Genomic DNA, 19,210 nt, shown 5'->3' on the forward strand with positions numbered 1-19,210 from the left:
TGGAGGATGGGTAATGTAGTCTTGACTCTTGGTTAACAGTGTTGGAGGATGGGTAATGTAGTCTTGACTCTTGGTTAACAGTGTTGGAGGATGGGTAATGTAGTATTGACTCTTGGTTAACAGTGTTGGAGGATGGGTAATGTAGTCTTGACTCTTGATTAACAGTGTTGGAGGATGGATGGGTAATGTTGTCTTGGCTCTTGGTTAACAGTGTTGGAGGATGGGTAATGTAGTATTGACTCTTGGTTAACAGTGTTGGAGGATGGGTAATGTAGTCTTGACTCTTGGTTAACAGTGTTGGAGGATGGGTAATGTAGTCTTGACTCTTGGTTAACAGTGTTGGAGGATGGGTAATGTAGTCTTGACTCTTGGTTAACAGTGTTGGAGGATGGGTAATGTAGTCTTGACTCTTGGTTAACAGTGTTGGAGGATGGGTATTGTAGTCTTGACTCTTGGTTAACAGTGTTGGAGGATGGGTAATGTAGTCTTGACTCTTGGTTAACAGTGTTGGAGGATGGGTAATGTAGTCTTGACTCTTGGTTAACAGTGTTGGAGGATGGATAATGTAGTCTTGACTCTTGGTTAACAGTGTTGGAGGATGGGTAATGTAGTCTTGACTCTTGGTTAACAGTGTTGGAGGATGGGTAATGTAGTCTTGACTCTTGGTTGACAGTGTTGGAGGATGGGTAATGTAGTCTTGACTCTTGGTTGACAGTGTTTGAGGATGGGTAATGTAGTCTTGACTCTTGGTTAACAGTGTTGGAGGATGGGTAATGTAGTCTTGACTCTTGGTTAACAGTGTTGGAGGATGGGTAATGTAGTCTTGACTCTTGGTTAACAGTGTTGGAGGATGGGTAATGTATTGATGCTCGAGTGCCAATTCAACACAAATGGACAAGAAAAGGTCTAAGCCATCAGGGAAAAGTGGAAAGAGGAGAAACACCCTAAAGATAAAGGTATACAGCTACTTAAAAAACGTCTATAGTATGCTGATATTTTGTAATTATATGCAGTCTTTTGTGGTGTCTTACGCCTAGGGCGGCAGGTAGGCTCATGGTTGGGCCAGTATCCGAAAAGTTGCTGGATCGAATCCCCTTGCAGACAAGGTAGTAAATGAATAGTGTAATAATTTGATTATATTTTTTATTTATATACTAACATTTGTTTCTATTTGACTTTGTTACTTATTTTTGTTACATTTATGAGGCGTATTGTTGTATATATATATTTTTATATTTATATAGTTTTAAATGTTATGATTATTTATTTGTGTTGTTCCAAATGTCGGGGGGTTTCGCCCAGGGAAAACCATACAAGCTAGAACCGCCACTGATTGTACATTGCATCATCGAGGATAGGCTATGACAAATGTCATCTGACAATGTTAATATCATTATTAGATATAGACCTATTGCAACATATTGTGTAATAGGTTATGTTCGTTTCCAAAATGGCCAATGATTGTTACATTATTCTAGATTTATTGCGGTCTGATATCCTGTAGAGCTGCAGGTGCAAACCAGAAACCCGGGCCGTTCTGTTCCCATGGAGACAAATTCGCAAGGGACCTCTGACGAGAAACTATAAGATAAACAGCCAACCGGGCTTTATATGGTAAACCTAATCTTGATAATTCTGTATTTATTATGAAGTAGTTTAGATTAAATGAACACGAGTCCTGGGGATTACAATAATGACAAAGGGGGATTTTTGTTGACGGCTTGTCTGTAGGCAAACTGATTGGATAACATTGGTGCCGGAGAGATTTGTCCTATCCAGTGCTGTGACTGGGTTTGATGGCTTTCTGCCAGGCAGACCGGCAAATGAAAGTTGAGAACAAGAGAGGCGATTGAATCCTCCGGTGTTCTCCAGGATTTGATTTGACAGCGTTTTTGAAAGAACTGCGAGTGTACGCAACGCCACCTGATTGAGAGGCATATGTTTTCTGTCTGCACACACATCCTGTCGTACCGCGGGCGACTTAACGCGTTCTGTGTTGACGCCCCGACATGGACACCGGGAAAACATTGGTGATGCCGCGCGATTTAGGGTAATTGTGAAAAGTGATATAATCGTATTCATGGTAAATTAATTATGCTAACACCCTCTGACTTCCTCGACATGATAATGGTAAAATATCTCTCCGGGTTTTGACGGGCTGACCAGGGACACTCCAGGTAGGAAAACCAACGGGATTTGTGTAGGATAGGTTACAGCCATTATGCATTTATTTTATAATCAATGTGAGTGCCACATTACTTGTATTTAGATTGCTTATCTGTTCAAATCTATTTAAATGTACAATTACATATGACTTTATTACAGCTATAGCAATAGACTGTGCATCCTTGTTATTATCCTATCTACCATGTATATGGTAGGTAGTCTTTGAGGCTAATTGGTGATTTAAAAAAAATGTAATTATATATTTTTATTTCACCTTTATTTAGCCAGTTAGGCCAGTTGAGAACAAGTTCTCATTTACAACAGTGACCTGGCCAACATAAAGCAAAGCAGTGCGACACAAACAACAACATAGCTACAATTTTTCATGATGGCCATAAACAATAACAGGTAATGTTGCATAATTTTAGAAATGTCTGGAACTCACCTTTCTGAGATTTTTTTGGGGGAAATTGCTGAGGTGTGGAATTACATGGAATAAACAAACGTACAGTCAATAACACAATAGAAAGGCAATAAATAGGCCATAGTAGTGAAGTAATTACAATTTAGCAAATGAACACTGGAGTGATAGATGTGCAGATGATGATGTGCAGTAGAAATACTGGTTCTGAAAAGTGAGTGAGTGGAGACAAAGAAAGGTGGATTTCTTATACACCCTTTATGCATTGGTAGAAAGGATCTGTCTAATAGCCTATTTTTGGGGTTTTCATGGAAAACATTTACTCAAGTTGATCCATTTACAATATATCTTCAGCCAGTGAGGCTGCTTTGCTTTGTCCCTCTGCATCCATTATCAGTGGCTGTTTAGACACAGAGCCAATACCACAGCCAGCCAGGGCTGCTGCTGCCTCTGAGTAACTAACAACATCAGACTCCTCTCTCTCTCTCTCTCTCTCATGCGCTCTCTCTCTCTCCCTCCCCCTCCCTCCTCATCCCTCTCTCTTTTTCTACCTCCTTCCCACCCTTCTTCTCATCCCACTCTCCTTCCCTCCATCTCATCTATCCCTCCTTCCCTCCCTGTCACCCTCCACACAGGAAGCTGATCTAGCAGAAGGCCCAGTCCACAGCCAGCTAGGCAGGATGACAGAGGGGGTGGAGCTGGAGGCCAGACAGAACCAGTCCCACAGGACCCAGAGGACCAGACAGAACCATAACCAGGGCGACACTGTCCTGCTGAGGAGGGGTAGTGGAGGAGAGGGCCCCCATGGGCCTAAGGGACCCGAGGTTAGGGCAGAGAGGTCCAGGGGGTCTGAGGTTAGGGCAGAGGGGTCCAGGGGTTCCAAAGTTGGAGCAGAGGGGTCCAGTGGGTCAGAGGATGTGGTAGAGACACGGACGTCTCAGGACTGGACCGGGGTGAACCACAGTACTGTGAGGAGGAGCACAGACAGTGACTCAGAGGAGCAGGAGGAAAACGAGGAGGAGGATGGTTCCCTCCAACACCACCACCTTACTGGGTTACCACCCCACAATGGCCCAACTGGAGAACCAGGGGCTGGGCTGTCTGGGAACGGGTATGCCCAACAGGTGGCCCCGGATGGGGGCTGGGGCTGGGTAGTCCTGGTGGCTACTATCCTGGTCCTGGCTCTAACGCTGGCCTTCCCTTCCTGTATTGGCATCTTTTACACGGAGCTACAGGCTGAGTTCAGCTCCAGCAACACAGAGACGTCCTGGGTGCCTGCTATCATGACTGCTGTGCTGCACGCTGGTGGTGAGGATGCTTCTGTCATTGTACATTGAGGCATTGTTGCATGATTGAACACACACCATCTCTCTCTCTATCACCTTCTCTCTCTATCACCCTCTCTCAATTCAATTAAAAAAATATGGGTTGTATTTACAATGGTGTTTGTTCTTCACTGGTTGCCCTTTTCTTGTGGCAACAGGTCACACATCTTGCTGCTGCTTCTCTCTCTCTCACCCTCTCTCTCACCCCCTCTCTCTCTCTCTCTCTCTAACCCTCTCTATCTCACCCTCTCACCCACACACACACACACACACACACACACACACAGGTGGTAGCGATGCTACCTGTCGTTGTCATTGTAGGATTGTACACATTTGTTGTTGTCTTTATTTGGCTGATTGAAGTACTTCCTATACATAACAGTATGTTTCAATGAAACAGTACTACAGGTTAATGATTCACTGTGTGTTATCTTTCACCTCAATGTATGTTGACACAGAAATACACACACACACACACACACACACACACACACACACACACACACACACACACACACTCGACACAAGCCCACAGGACACACACACACACTCGACACAAACCCACAGGACACACACAGATGAAGTGTTAGTCAGTTTTTCTGGCAGGCTGTAGATTTACAGTAAATGTGAGGGGTTAAGGTGAAGAGTTCTGGTAACTCTCTTTCCGTGACCCTGCGCCTGTGGGAACGGCCCAGGTTCAGATGTACCATACACACACTGGACACTAACTGGACACACAGGGGGAGTATAGGGTGTTTCCTTGCAGGCTGTTTGTTTAGAGTAAGGGTGAGAGGTTAGGCGAAGAGTTCTGGTAACAGTGCGGATGCTTTCTGTTCGGGCCCGGGTGTGTGCGTGTGTGTGAGAACGGATGGCCCAGGTTCAGACGTGCCGCGGTGTGTTTGTGTGTTGGGTTGTGTATGACTCAGCCTCTGTTTGTTATTACAGGGCGGTAGCTCAGGGCCAGACGGGCCAGACAGGACCAGTAGTCCATTGTTCTGGTGGCCCACTGTTTATTTATCTATCTCCCTCCCTGACCCTCCCTCCCTCTCATTCCTCCTCTTTCTATCACCCTGACCCTCCCTCCCTCTCATTCCTCCTCTTTCTATCACCCTGACTCTCTCTGCCTCTCATTCCTCCTCTATCACCCTGACCCTCCCTCTCTCCCCTTCCTCCTCTTTCTATCACCCTGACCCTCCCTCCCTCCCTCTCATTCCTCCTCTTTCTATCACCCTGACCCTCCTTCCCTCTCATTCCTCCTCTTTCTATCACCCTGACCCTCCCTCCCTCTCATTCCTCCTCTTTCTATCACCCTGACCCTCTCTCCCTCTCATTCCTCCTCTTTCTATCACCCTGACCCTCCCTCCCTCCCTCTCATTCCTCCTCTTTCTATCACCCTGACCCTCCCTCCCTCATTCCTCCTCTTTCTATCATCCTGACCCTCCCTTCTGTTCCTCATCTTTCTCTTCCTGCTGAGGAGAACTAAAGCCAAGAGGAACATTAAATGGTGATTCACTGAAGTAATATGATAGTGGAAATCTCCACTTGATCCATCTATATTAAACCTCCAGTTGATCCATCTATATTAAACCTCCTGTTCCATCTATATTAAACCTCCTGTTGATCCATCTATATTAAACCTCCTGTTGATCCATCGATATTAAACCTCCTGTTGATCCATCGATATTAAACCTCCTGTTGATCCATCGATATTAAACCTCCAGTTGATCCATCTATATTAAACTTCCAGTTGATCCATCGATATTAGACCTCCAGTTGATCCATCTATATTAAACCTCCAGTTGATCCATCTATATTAAACCTCCTGTTGATCCATCTATATTAAACTTCCAGTTGATCCATCGATATTAGACCTCCAGTTGATCCATCTATATTAAACCTCCAGTTGATCCATCTATATTAAACCTCCTGTTGATCCATCGATATTAAACCTCCAGTTGATCCATCTATATTAAACCTCCTGTTGATCCATCGATATTAAACCTCCTGTTGATCCATCGATATTAAACCTCCTGTTGATCCATCGATATTAAACCTCCTGTTGATCCATCGATATTAAACCTCCAGTTGATCCATTTATATTAAACCTCCACTTGATCCATCTATATTAAACCTCCAGTTGATCCAATGTCATGACTGTAGATTCTGAATTCGTGTAATTATTGTTGCGTAATGTCAGTGTTCTTCATTTCTAGTTGTCAAAGGTTAAATATGTGTGTGGTCTGGTGTGGCTCAGTTGGTAGAGCATGGTGCTTGCAACTCCAGGGTTGTAGGTTTGATTCCCATGGGGGACCAGTGTGAAAATATATGCCCTCACTACTGTAAGTTGCTCTGGATAAGAGTGTCTGCTAAATGTGTCAATTGTAAGTATGTGTTCTTGGCTAGCAGTGCTTTTAGTCAACAACTGATGAGAACCAGCATCATGTGTCGTATTGGGAAAATGAATGTGTTGCTTGTGTGTCAAAGATTTTGTGTGTCAGAGATTTTTCTCTCTCAGTTGGACCAAGATATTATGATTTTTAAGGCTGTAATGATTTTCCAGTGGACAGGGTTTGGTTTTAACCAAATTAATCTGAAACGCCTGATGTTTATTAACAGTGAGAATGGCAGAATGGTGAACTTAACCAAACGACGGAGAGTTTTGATTTCTGTGTGATATTAGATTGCTTCTTGTGTAAATATTTTCTGTCTGGATTATAACGATTTGTATGATGATCCGAGGGAGAGATGGAAGGAGGGATGGTTGTAGGGACAGAGGGAGAGATGGAAGGAGAGACAGGGGGAGAGACGGAGGGAGAGATGAAAGGGAGGGATGGTTGTAGGGACAGAGGGAGAGATGGAAGGAGGGACAGGGGGAGAGACGGAGGGAGAGATGAAAGGGAGGGATGGTTGTAGGGACAGAGGGAGAGATGGAAGGAGGGACAGGGGGAGAGACGGAGGGAGAGATGAAAGGGAGGGATGGTTGTAGGGACAGAGGGAGAGATGGAGTTTGGATGGAGGGAGAGAGAGATGGAAGGAGGGACAGGGGGAGAGACGGAGGGAGAGATGAAAGGAGAGACAGGGGGAGAGACGGAGGGAGAGATGAAAGGGAGGGATGGTTGTAGGGACAGAGGGAGAGATGGAAGGAGGGACAGGGGGAGAGACGGAGGGAGAGATGGAAGGGAGGGATGGTTGTAGGGACAGAGGGAGAGATGGAGTTTGGATGGAGGGAGAGAGAGATGGAAGGAGGGACAGGGGGAGAGACGGAGGGAGAGATGAAAGGGAGGGATGGTTGTAGGGACAGAGGGAGAGATGGAAGGAGAGATGGAGTTTGGATGGAGGGAGAGAGAGATGGAAGGAGGGACAGGGGGAGAGACGGAGGGAGAGATGAAAGGGAGGGATGGTTGTAGGGACAGAGGGAGAGATGGAGTTTGGATGGAGGGAGAGAGAGATGGAAGGAGGGACAGGGGGAGAGACGGAGGGAGAGATGAAAGGGAGGGATGGTTGTAGGGACAGAGGGAGAGATGGAGTTTGGATGGAGGGAGAGAGAGATGGAAGGAGGGACAGGGGGAGAGACGGAGGGAGAGATGAAAGGGAGGGATGGTTGTAGGGACAGAGGGAGAGATGGAAGGAGGGACAGGGGGAGAGACGGAGGGAGAGATGGAAGGGAGGGATGGTTGTAGGGACAGAGGGAGAGATGGAGTTTGGATGGAGGGAGAGAGAGATGGAAGGAGGGACAGGGGGAGAGACGGAGGGAGAGATGAAAGGGAGGGATGGTTGTAGGGACAGAGGGAGAGATGGAAGGAGAGACGGGATGGAGGGAAAAATAGATGGAGGGATAGTTTCAGAAATAGTCTCGGAATTCCCAGACCTAGGGCCAAAGTGTATGTCAGAACACTGTTCATGTGGGAGGCAACCCATCTGCCTAGGGAGACTAAGAAAGAGCTGGAGGGAGGGATAGGGTTCACCAAGGACTGAGGAACATTCTTAGAGACCAGACTAGACCACATGACTGGAGCAGACATTATCATGACAGAGACCAGACTAGACCACATGACTGGAGCAGACATTATCATGACAGAGACCAGACTAGACCACATGACTGGAGCAGACATTATCATGACAAGAGCACAGATGAGACGGCACAAAGAATGGACTCATTATTCCCACATCAAAGACAGTACCAAGAGTTCTCAGTTCTTAGTACTCTGAATCTCATGTTCGTTTGAATCAATTAGCCTGATAGGTACTCCTGTTAGCTTTGGTCTGTCTTGGAGAGTTGGATTGAAGAGCTGGAAGATGATCATTCAGATCATGTGTTTCTGATCACATTATTGTAAGAGCCTGTACACTTAGACACCTGTCCCTGTCTGGGTAAACTCATGACCTATTCCCAGGCTAATTGTGGTTAGCACATGCACATAAGCCTGTAACACCAACTAACAAGTCTGGCCGACTGGGGAGTGAACTGATTTGTAGTTGTATAGTTTGAAGCTGTGGTCCACCAGACGTTCCCGGCATGGGGAGGAAGTGTCTGCTGAACGACGTTTCAGAGTGGGTTTCAGCAGCTGTGTTTTAGTGGAAACGAACAGCGTCCTGTCCTCTATTTGCAGACTGTTGTTCCATGTTCAGGGATAATGCATTGATGATGCTAATTATTGTGATATGATATGCTAATCAGTCCATTGTATGCTTTTGGGGAGTGTGTGGTGTGTTAATGTGTATTATTGTGATTGGACCACATGTTGTTTTCTTGTCTCTCCAGAGTGTGGTGTGTTAGTGGTGTGTGTGTATTGTGATTGAACATTGTTTTCCTGTGTGTGTGTGTGTATTGTGATTGAACATTGTTTTCCTGTGTGTGTGTGTATTGTGATTGAACATTGTTTTCCTGTGTGTGTGTGTGTGTGTGTGTGTGTGTGTGTGTGTGTGTGTGTGTGTTGTGATTGAACGTTGTTTTCCTGTCTCTCCAGGTCCACTATGCAGCGTTCTCGTGGAACGCTTTGGTTGCCGGGTAACGGTGATGGTGGGAGGGGTTCTGAGTGGACTAGGCATGGTGGTCAGCGCCCTGGTCAGAACCATCACAGAACTCTACATCACCAGCATCATCGCAGGTCAGAGGGTACACACACACACTATAACCCCCCAATATAAGATGTCTCCTTCTTTCTATGGGGCATTATGAGTCATCCTCATCAGTTCCTCTGTCCTCCTCATACAGGGTTGGGGTTCTGCCTGTCCTTCCAGCCCTCTGTGACCATGATGGGCCACTACTTTTTGAGGCGGCGGGCGTTTGCCAACGCCATGTCGTCCACCGGCACGGCCCTGGGCCTCAGCACCTTACCCCTGCTGGCCAACTTCCTGCTGGGCCAGTTTGGCTGGAGAGGCAGCTTCCTGGTCCTGGGAGGGCTGCTGTTGAACTGCTGCGTGTGTGGCGCTGTCATGAGGCCCCTGGGGGCCAAACACAGTGGAGCCCAGAGGACACTCACTAACAAGGCTGCCCAGGGGCTCAGCAAGCAACCAATCAAAGGTCCTCTCCAACAGGAGAAGGAGGGAATTAAGACAAGACTTAGGACAGCGTTCAGTGACCTTGTCGTGTTCCTACGGAGACACATGGCCTTTGACCTGTTGGTCAGTAACCCTCGTTACCGTGTCTACGCCCTGGGAGTGACGTGGATGATGTTGGGGTTTGTAGTTCCCCTGGTCTACCTGGTGCCCTATGCTACAGCCAATGGTATGGAACAGGACCGAGCCGCGCTACTGATGGCCGTACTGGGCCTGGTTAACATTGCTGTGAGACCCGTGGCGGCTGTCTTCTTCGGCCTGCCGCGCTTCAGGTACTGTAGCCTGGATGTTAGAGGTTAGGAGTGGGTCAGCAACTGGACCGGAGGGTTGCTGGTTCGAATCCCAAGCAAGAAAACATTTAATAGAAAATGATGTGATCTGAAAACAAAAATGGATAATAAATTGGTTTTCTCTTCCTTCTCCTCCTCTTCCTCCTCCTCTCAGGGGCAGTGGCTGTTTTGTGTATGTGTTTGCGGTAGCCCTCCTGGTCAACGGGCTGAGTAACAGTATCTGTGGTGCGGCCGCCACCTTCCCCGTGCTCCTGATCTACGTGGTCATCTTTGGTCTGTCCATGTCTGTGATTGGCTCTCTGCTCTTCACGGTGCTGATGGAGACGGTGGAGATGAGCCGGTTCCCCTCTGCCCTGGGTCTCATCAGTATGTTAGAGAGTGGAACACTGCTGATTGGACCGCCGCTCGCAGGTACTGTGTGTGTCGCTCCTGTCAGGATTGTACCGCTACACATTATGCCATGAGGGGGCAATAGGGGGGTGTGGTACGCCACTGTGGGCGCTATGCCATGGGACAAAGATAAACATTTTCAAGTTTACAGCTCATTTTCTTCAATTATGTATATATTCTTTACATGGCTTATGACATGTTCATATGCTATCTGGGGAGTGGGGGGGTGGGGGGCTATAGGGGGGTGTGGTACACCACTGTGGGGGCTATAGGGGGGTGGGGGGTGTGGGGGGCTATAGGGGGGTGTGGGGGGCTATAGGGGGGTGTGGTACACCATTGTGGGGGCTATAGGGGTGTCTGGTACACCACTGTGGGGGCTATAGGGGTGTGTGGTACACCACTGTGGGGGATATAGGGGGGTGTGGTACACCACTGTGGGGGCTATAAGGGGGTGTGGTACACCACTGTGGGGGCTATAGGGGGGTGTGGTACACCACTGTGGGGGTTATAGGGGGGTTGTGGGGGCTATAGGGGGGTGTGGTACGCCACTGTGGGGGCTATAGGGGGGTGTGGTACACCACTGTCGGGGCTATAGGGGGGTGTGGTACACCACTGTGGGGGCTATAGGGGGGTGTGGTACACCACTGTGGGGGCTATAGGGGGGTGTGGTACACCACTGTGGGGGCTATAGGGGGGTGTGGTACACCACTGTGGGGGTTGTGGGGGGGTTGTGGGGGCTATAGGGGGGTGTGGTACGCCACTGTGGGGGCTATAGGGGGGTGTGGTACACCACTGTCGGGGCTATAGGGGGGTGTGGTACACCACTGTGGGGGCTATAGGGGGGTGTGGTACACCACTGTGGGGGCTATAGGGGGGGGTGGTACGCCACTGTGGGGGCTATAGGGGGGTGTGGTACGCCACTGTGGGGGCTATAGGGGGGTGTGGTACACCACTGTGGGGGTTGTGGGGGCTATAGGGGGGTGTGGTACGCCACTGTGGGGGCTATAGGGGGGTGTGGTACACCACTGTGGGGGTTGTGGGGGCTATAGGGGGGTGTGGTACGCCACTGTGGGGGCTATAGGGGGGTGTGGTACACCACTGTGGGGGCTATAGGGGGGTGTGGTACACCACTGTGGGGGCTATGGTACACCACTGTGGGGGCTATAGGGGGGTGTGGTACACCACTGGGGGGGCTATAGGGGGGTGTGGTACACCACTGTGGGGGCTATGGTACACCACTGTGGGGGCTATAGGGGGGTGTGGTACACCACTGTGGGGGTTGTGGGGGCTATAGGGGGGTGTGGTACGCCACTGTGGGGGCTATAGGGGGGTGTGGTACACCACTGTGGGGGCTATAGGGGGGTGTGGTACGCCACTGTGGGGGCTATAGGGGGGTGTGGTACACCACTGTGGGGGCTATAGGGGGGTGTGGTACACCACTGTGGGGGCTATAGGGGGGTGTGGTACACCACTGTGGGGGCTATGGTACACCACTGTGGGGGCTATAGGGGGGTGTGGTACACCACTGTGGGGGCTATAGGGGTGTGTGGTACACCACTGTGGGGGCTATAAGGGGGTGTGGTACACCACTGTGGGGGCTATAGGGGGGGTGTGGTACACCACTGTGGGGGCTATGGGGGGGTGTGGTACACCACTGTGGGGGCTATAGGGGGTGTGGTACACCACTGTGGGGGCTATAAGGGGGTGTGGTACACCACTGTGGGGGCTATAAGGGGGTGTGGTACACCACTGTGGGGGCTATAGGGGGGGTGTGGTACACCACTGTGGGGGCTATAGGGGGGGTGTGGTACACCACTGTGGGGGCTATAGGGGGTGTGGTACACCACTGTGGGGGCTATAGGGGTGTGTGGTACACCACTGTGGCATCTGTTCAAGTCCTATGTGTGAATTCTTTGTCTGTGGTACAGAATCAATGACTTCCCCTACTGCATGTTATCTACAGTCATTGTTGGTCAGCAGGTGGTCAGCATAACAACAGGTGGTGGTGTGGTGGACACAGTGACTCATATAGACATACATGTTAAGGTTCTTGTCAAGTTATGCCCAGTATAAACCTGTTATGTGAGGACTGGGGAGGGTATGAGTTAAGCCCAGTATAAACCTGTTATGTGAGGACTGGGGAGGGTATGAGTTAAGCCCAGTATAAACCTGTTATGTGAGGACTGGCGAGGGTATGAGTTATGCCCAGTATAAACCTGTTATGTTATGTGAGGACTGGGGAGGGTATGAGTTATGCCCAGTATAAACCTGTTATGTTATGTGAGGACTGGGGAGGGTATGAGTTATGCACAGTATAAACTTGGTATGTTATGTGAGGACTGGTGAGGGTATGAGTAATGCCCAGTATAAACCTGTTATGTGAGGACTGGTGAGGGTATGAGTTATGCCCAGTATAAACCTGTTATGTGAGGACTGGGGAGGGTATGAGTTATGCCCAGTATAAACCTGTTATATGAGGACTGGGGAGGGTATGAGTTATGCCCAGTATAAACCTGTTATATGAGGACTGGGGAGGGTATGAGTTATGCCCAGTATAAACCTGTTATATGAGGACTGGGGAGGATATGAGTTATGCCCAGTATAAACCTGTTATGTGAGGACTGGGGAGGGTATGAGTTATGCCCAGTATAAACCTGTTATGTTATGTGAGGACTGGGGAGGGTATGAGTTATGCCCAGTATAAACCTGTTATATGAGGACTGGGGAGGGTATGAGTTATCCCCAGTATAAACCTGTTATATGAGGACTGGGGAGGGTATGAGTTATGCCCAGTATAAACCTGTTATGTGAGGACTGGGGAGGATATGAGTTAAGCCCAGTATAAACCTGTTATGTGAGGACTGGGGAGGGTATGAGTTATGCCCAGTATAAACCTGTTATATGAGGACTGGGGAGGGTATGAGTTATGCCCAGTATAAACCTGTTATGTGAGGACTGGCGAGGGTATGAGTTATGCCCAGTATAAACCTGTTATGTTATGTGAGGACTGGGGAGGGTATGAGTTATGCCCAGTATAAACCTGTTATGTTATGTGAGGACTGGGGAGGGTATGAGTTATGCACAGTATAAACTTGGTATGTTATGTGAGGACTGGTGAGGGTATGAGTAATGCCCAGTATAAACCTGTTATGTGAGGACTGGTGAGGGTATGAGTTATGCCCAGTATAAACCTGTTATGTGAGGACTGGGGAGGGTATGAGTTATGCCCAGTATAAACCTGTTATATGAGGACTGGGGAGGGTATGAGTTATGCCCAGTATAAACCTGTTATATGAGGACTGGGGAGGGTATGAGTTATGCCCAGTATAAACCTGTTATATGAGGACTGGGGAGGATATGAGTTATGCCCAGTATAAACCTGTTATGTGAGGACTGGGGAGGGTATGAGTTATGCCCAGTATAAACCTGTTATGTTATGTGAGGACTGGGGAGGGTATGAGTTATGCCCAGTATAAACCTGTTATATGAGGACTGGGGAGGGTATGAGTTATCCCCAGTATAAACCTGTTATATGAGGACTGGGGAGGGTATGAGTTATGCCCAGTATAAACCTGTTATGTGAGGACTGGGGAGGATATGAGTTAAGCCCAGTATAAACCTGTTATGTGAGGACTGGGGAGGGTATGAGTTATGCCCAGTATAAACCTGTTATATGAGGACTGGGGAGGGTATGAGTTATGCCCAGTATAAACCTGTTATGTTATGTGAGGACTGGGGAGGGTATGAGTTAAGCCCAGTATAAACCTGTTATGTGAGGACTGGGGAGGGAATGAGTTATGCCCAGTATAAACCCATTATGTTATATGAGGACTGGGGAGGGTATGAGTTATGCCCAGTATAAACCTGTTATGTGATGACTGGGGAGGGTATGAGTTATGCCCAGTATAAACCTGTTATATGAGGACTGGGGAGGGTATGAGTTAAGCCCAGTATAAACCTGTTATGTGAGGACTGGGGAGGGTATGAGTTAAGCCCAGTATAAACCTGTTATGTGAGGACTGGCGAGGGTATGAGTTATGCCCAGTATAAACCTGTTATGTTATGTGAGGACTGGGGAGGGTATGAGTTATGCCCAGTATAAACCTGTTATGTTATGTGAGGACTGGGGAGGGTATGAGTTATGCACAGTATAAACTTGGTATGTTATGTGAGGACTGGTGAGGGTATGAGTAATGCCCAGTATAAACCTGTTATGTGAGGACTGGTGAGGGTATGAGTTATGCCCAGTATAAACCTGTTATGTGAGGACTGGGGAGGGTATGAGTTATGCCCAGTATAAACCTGTTATATGAGGACTGGGGAGGGTATGAGTTATGCCCAGTATAAACCTGTTATATGAGGACTGGGGAGGGTATGAGTTATGCCCAGTATAAACCTGTTATATGAGGACTGGGGAGGATATGAGTTATGCCCAGTATAAACCTGTTATGTGAGGACTGGGGAGGGTATGAGTTATGCCCAGTATAAACCTGTTATGTTATGTGAGGACTGGGGAGGGTATGAGTTATGCCCAGTATAAACCTGTTATATGAGGACTGGGGAGGGTATGAGTTATCCCCAGTATAAACCTGTTATATGAGGACTGGGGAGGGTATGAGTTATGCCCAGTATAAACCTGTTATGTGAGGACTGGGGAGGATATGAGTTAAGCCCAGTATAAACCTGTTATGTGAGGACTGGGGAGGGTATGAGTTATGCCCAGTATAAACCTGTTATATGAGGACTGGGGAGGGTATGAGTTATGCCCAGTATAAACCTGTTATGTGAGGACTGGCGAGGGTATGAGTTATGCCCAGTATAAACCTGTTATGTTATGTGAGGACTGGGGAGGGTATGAGTTATGCCCAGTATAAACCTGTTATGTTATGTGAGGACTGGGGAGGGTATGAGTTATGCACAGTATAAACTTGGTATGTTATGTGAGGACTGGTGAGGGTATGAGTAATGCCCAGTATAAACCTGTTATGTGAGGACTGGTGAGGGTATGAGTTATGCCCAGTATAAACCTGTTATGTGAGGACTGGGGAGGGTATGAGTTATGCCCAGTATAAACCTGTTATATGAGGACTGGGGAGGGTATGAGTTATGCCCAGTATAAACCTGTTATATGAGGACTGGGGAGGGTATGAGTTATGCCCAGTATAAACCTGTTATATGAGGACTGGGGAGGATATGAGTTATGCCCAGTATAAACCTGTTATGTGAGGACTGGGGAGGGTATGAGTTATGCCCAGTATAAACCTGTTATGTTATGTGAGGACTGGGGAGGGTATGAGTTATGCCCAGTATAAACCTGTTATATGAGGACTGGGGAGGGTATGAGTTATCCCCAGTATAAACCTGTTATATGAGGACTGGGGAGGGTATGAGTTATGCCCAGTATAAACCTGTTATGTGAGGACTGGGGAGGATATGAGTTAAGCCCAGTATAAACCTGTTATGTGAGGACTGGGGAGGGTATGAGTTATGCCCAGTATAAACCTGTTATATGAGGACTGGGGAGGGTATGAGTTATGCCCAGTATAAACCTGTTATGTTATGTGAGGACTGGGGAGGGTATGAGTTAAGCCCAGTATAAACCTGTTATGTGAGGACTGGGGAGGGAATGAGTTATGCCCAGTATAAACCCATTATGTTATATGAGGACTGGGGAGGGTATGAGTTATGCCCAGTATAAACCTGTTATGTGATGACTGGGGAGGGTATGAGTTATGCCCAGTATAAACCTGTTATATGAGGACTGGGGAGGGTATGAGTTATTCCCAGTATAAACCTGTTATGTTATGTGAGGACTGGGGAGGGTATGAGTTATGCCCAGTATAAACCTGTTATATGAGGACTGGGGAGGGTATGAGTTATGCCCAGTATAAACCTGTTATGCGAGGACTGGGGAGGGTATGAGTTAAGCCCAGTATAAACCTGTTATGTGAGGACAGGGGAGACTATGAGTTTTGTCACACGGGGAAATGGAATGTTCTTTCTGCTGGATTCCCATGTCTAGCTCGGGATGTGAACGGGTCATGTGCTCTGGTTTCCACAATGTGCATGTGTGTCTGTGTGTGCGTGCGAGTATGTTTGCGCGTGTGTCTGTGCGTGCGTGCGTGCGTGCGTCAGGCGGGTAGGAAGGTCTGGGTCGACAGGGAACGGCTCTGGGGCAGGCTGACTGGAGGAGGGCGTGGCCTAGTGTTCCCCTGCTGAACTCCTAAGGTGGTCTCTGGTTTCCAGCGCCATGGCAACTCTAATGTCAACGCCTGGTAGTAGCCGACTAGCCCTGTGCTCAGTGGGTCCTGGCAGAGCTGTACTGAACTAGCATCCAGTACAGAGGAATGTGTTATGAGGACACACACCGACACGCTTAAATATAGCTGTTCTTTCACTGTCGTAGCACCACGTGTGGTTGTTGACACAAGCCTTCTAGGAAATGCTTTTATGTACTGCTTATGAACTGTTTTGTGTGGTTATGAACGTGTCATGACATGGTAATGTAGGTACCCTTCAAATGAAGTGTTCCCCAAGTCTTTCCTAACGCTGTGCCTGTTGCCATGTCTCCCTCTTCCAGGCATGTTGGTGGACAGTACAGGACACTACTCTTATGTGTTCTATGCCTGCAGTGTGACTGTCTCCTCCTCTGGCCTCTTCCTCATCGCAGCGTTCTACTATCTGGACAGACAGAAGAAGAGGGAAGAGAAGAAGAGAGCAGGTCCTCCTGCTGCTGCGTACCAACAGAAGCCTGCTATCAGCGTAGTCCCTGACTGCCAGTACAGCCATGTTCCTTCTACACATGGAGGGAGATCAGCGGACACTGTTTGTGTCAGCAACGTGTGACTTACTATTATGCACGTGTGTGCAACCCAGTAAGACAAGCTGTCTACCTGCCTGCCTTAGAATTACATCTAGAATGAGAATGAAGTGAGGAGGTAGCCTTCCATGAGCCTTGGCCTCACTGTGTAACGCCTCACTATGATGAATCAATGAAGGATCTCTGTGGTGTCTGCTGTCTTCAGTGGGAAGAACTGGGAGGTAATACATTCACTACTGTTATCATCACTGTGATTCCTATGTATGTACGTATGTACGTACACAGGCATTCACAACACAGGGTAGACGCTACAGTAGGACTGTTTAACATACGGCCCACTAGTAGACGCTACAGTAGGACTGTCTAACATACGGCTCGTAGTAGACGCTACAGTAGGACTGTCTAACATACGGCCCACTAGTAGACGCTACAGTACTAACAACAATCTCAATCAACATTTAAATGATTAAAACCAACCCATAACTATTTAGAAATGATAATGGACCTAAATGTAGTCTCTTCACTCTGTCCAGCTAGCTAACAGTTATCATAATGGAAGCTACATTTATAGTTTCTTCACTCTGTCCAGCTAGCTAACAGTCATCATAATGAAAGCTACATTTATAGTCTCTTCACTCTGTCCAGCTAGCTAACAGTCATCATAATGAAAGCTACATTTATAGTCTCTTCTCTCTGTCCAGCTAGCTAACAGTCATCATAATGAAAGCTACATTTATAGTCTCTTCACTCTGTCCAGCTAGCTGAAAGCTACATTTATAGTTTCTTCGCTCTGTCCAGCTAGCTAACAGTCATCATAATGAAAGCTACATTTATAGTCTCTTCACTCTGTCCAGCTAGCTAACAGTCATCATAATGAAAGCTACATTTATAGTCTCTCTCTGTCCAGCTAGCTAACAGTCATCATAATGAAAGCTACATTTATAGTCTCTTCACTCTGTCCAACTAGCTGAAAGCTACATTTATAGTTTCTTCGCTCTGTCCAGCTAGCTAACAGTCATCATAATGAAAGCTACATTTATAGTGTCTTCACTCTGTCCAGCTAGCTAACAGTCATCATAATGAAAGCTACATTTATAGTTTCTTCACTCTGTCCAGCTAGCTGAAAGCTACATTTAGTTTCTTCACTCTGTCCAGCTAGCTAACAGTCATCATAATGAAAGCTACATTTATAGTCTCTTCACTCTGTCCAGCTAGCTAACAGTCATCATAATGAAAGCTACATTTATAGTTTCTTCACTCTGTCCAGCTAGCTAACAGTCATCATAATGAAAGCTACATTTATAGTTTCTTTACTCTGTCCAGCTAGCTAACAGTCATCATAATGAAAGCTACATTTATAGTTTCTTTACTCTGTCCAGCTAGCTAACAGTCATCATAATGAAAGCTAGATAGTTAGGGAGCATCAAAAATTCCCTAAACCGATGGATAGAGGACATTTTGCACATTTTGACACCAAGACAATACATACACATTTTAAGTGCGGCACTCCGGCCCTTGGTGAAGACTGAATGCGACCCGCAGAGCAAAATGAGTTTGACAACCCTGTGCTAGAGCACTGTTACTCACGAATTGCGGCAATTGTACTGCCAATAACATGGGCGACCCAACTATTTAGTGCTTTAACTGTTAGGCTTTAGGAGGAGATTATGGTTGTTTTGTACACTGTCACCGTGACAACACTGAGTATGGCTATGAATGTATTCCTGCACCTTCTTGAATATCCTCTGTGACTTCTTAGATGCCTTGATATAACTGGAAATTAAACCATAGCCTTATGTATGAAAGGATATACAAATATTTTGTATTTTAGTCAACTTATTTCTGAAGATTGAATATTGAATGTTTACAGAATATTAAACTTTTTCAATAAAAGTAAGTTGATTTGTGTTCATTGTGTCAGTCTTGTTTTATTATCACTGTATAATAATAATCTGAATTTGAGGACGGATCGGATTGAATAGGTCTTCAATTTTAATACAACAGTTCTTGTTAACACAGCTCTGATGTCATTCCCTTCCTGCTACTGTCTCATTTCCTTCCACTCACCTTTATCGCCACCTTGTGGAATGTGTGATGTACAGTTGTTTTTTAATAATCATGACAGTTTTGAAAAATTACCAATGAAGCCTATTTGTCCAATTTTGTGTACTTTTTAAGATATTGTCCAGACTCTGCCACATACTGTATAAGACGTGCCTCCATTAGCGTGTCCTGTCAC

The 19,210-nt window shown here is 47.1% G+C and overlaps 2 protein-coding genes across 5 annotated transcripts in view; one reads left to right on the plus strand and one right to left on the minus strand.

Annotated features, from left to right (window-relative positions):
* LOC110539068 (NLR family CARD domain-containing protein 3) overlaps positions 1 to 19,210 on the minus strand; it is a 1,005,455-nt gene that overhangs the window by 71,628 nt on the left and 914,617 nt on the right. The window lies entirely within an intron of this gene.
* Positions 1,484 to 17,410, plus strand: LOC110539069 (monocarboxylate transporter 6-like). 4 transcript variants are annotated; one of them, XM_036939599.1, is made up of 7 exons: positions 1,757 to 2,177; positions 2,451 to 2,574; positions 3,223 to 3,895; positions 8,880 to 9,020; positions 9,128 to 9,743; positions 9,916 to 10,172; positions 16,732 to 17,410. In XM_036939599.1, the coding sequence occupies exons 3-7, from the start codon at positions 3,268 to 3,270 to the stop codon at positions 16,995 to 16,997; spliced, it is 1,908 nt and encodes a 635-aa protein (XP_036795494.1). In that variant the 5' UTR covers positions 1,757 to 2,177; positions 2,451 to 2,574; positions 3,223 to 3,267; the 3' UTR covers positions 16,998 to 17,410. The 4 variants fall into 4 exon arrangements, with proteins under 4 accessions (XP_036795492.1, XP_036795494.1, XP_036795495.1 ...); XM_036939597.1 differs by lacking the exons at positions 1,757 to 2,177; positions 2,451 to 2,574 and adding an exon at positions 1,484 to 1,614; XM_036939600.1 differs by lacking the exon at positions 2,451 to 2,574 and having other exon boundaries at positions 1,757 to 2,050.

Source organism: Oncorhynchus mykiss, chromosome 12 (genome assembly GCF_013265735.2).
Source record: "Oncorhynchus mykiss isolate Arlee chromosome 12, USDA_OmykA_1.1, whole genome shotgun sequence".
Lineage (NCBI taxonomy): Eukaryota > Metazoa > Chordata > Actinopteri > Salmoniformes > Salmonidae > Oncorhynchus > Oncorhynchus mykiss.

What these genes read in the sequence shown, in the direction of transcription:
- LOC110539069 (XM_036939597.1), top strand. An exon ending in TGCTGTGCTGCACGCTGGTG is followed by an intron (nt 3,896 to 8,879) that starts GTGAGGATGCTT and finishes CTGTCTCTCCAG; the next exon opens with GTCCACTATGCAGCGTTCTC. An exon ending in CATCACCAGCATCATCGCAG is followed by an intron (nt 9,021 to 9,127) that starts GTCAGAGGGTAC and finishes CTCCTCATACAG; the next exon opens with GGTTGGGGTTCTGCCTGTCC.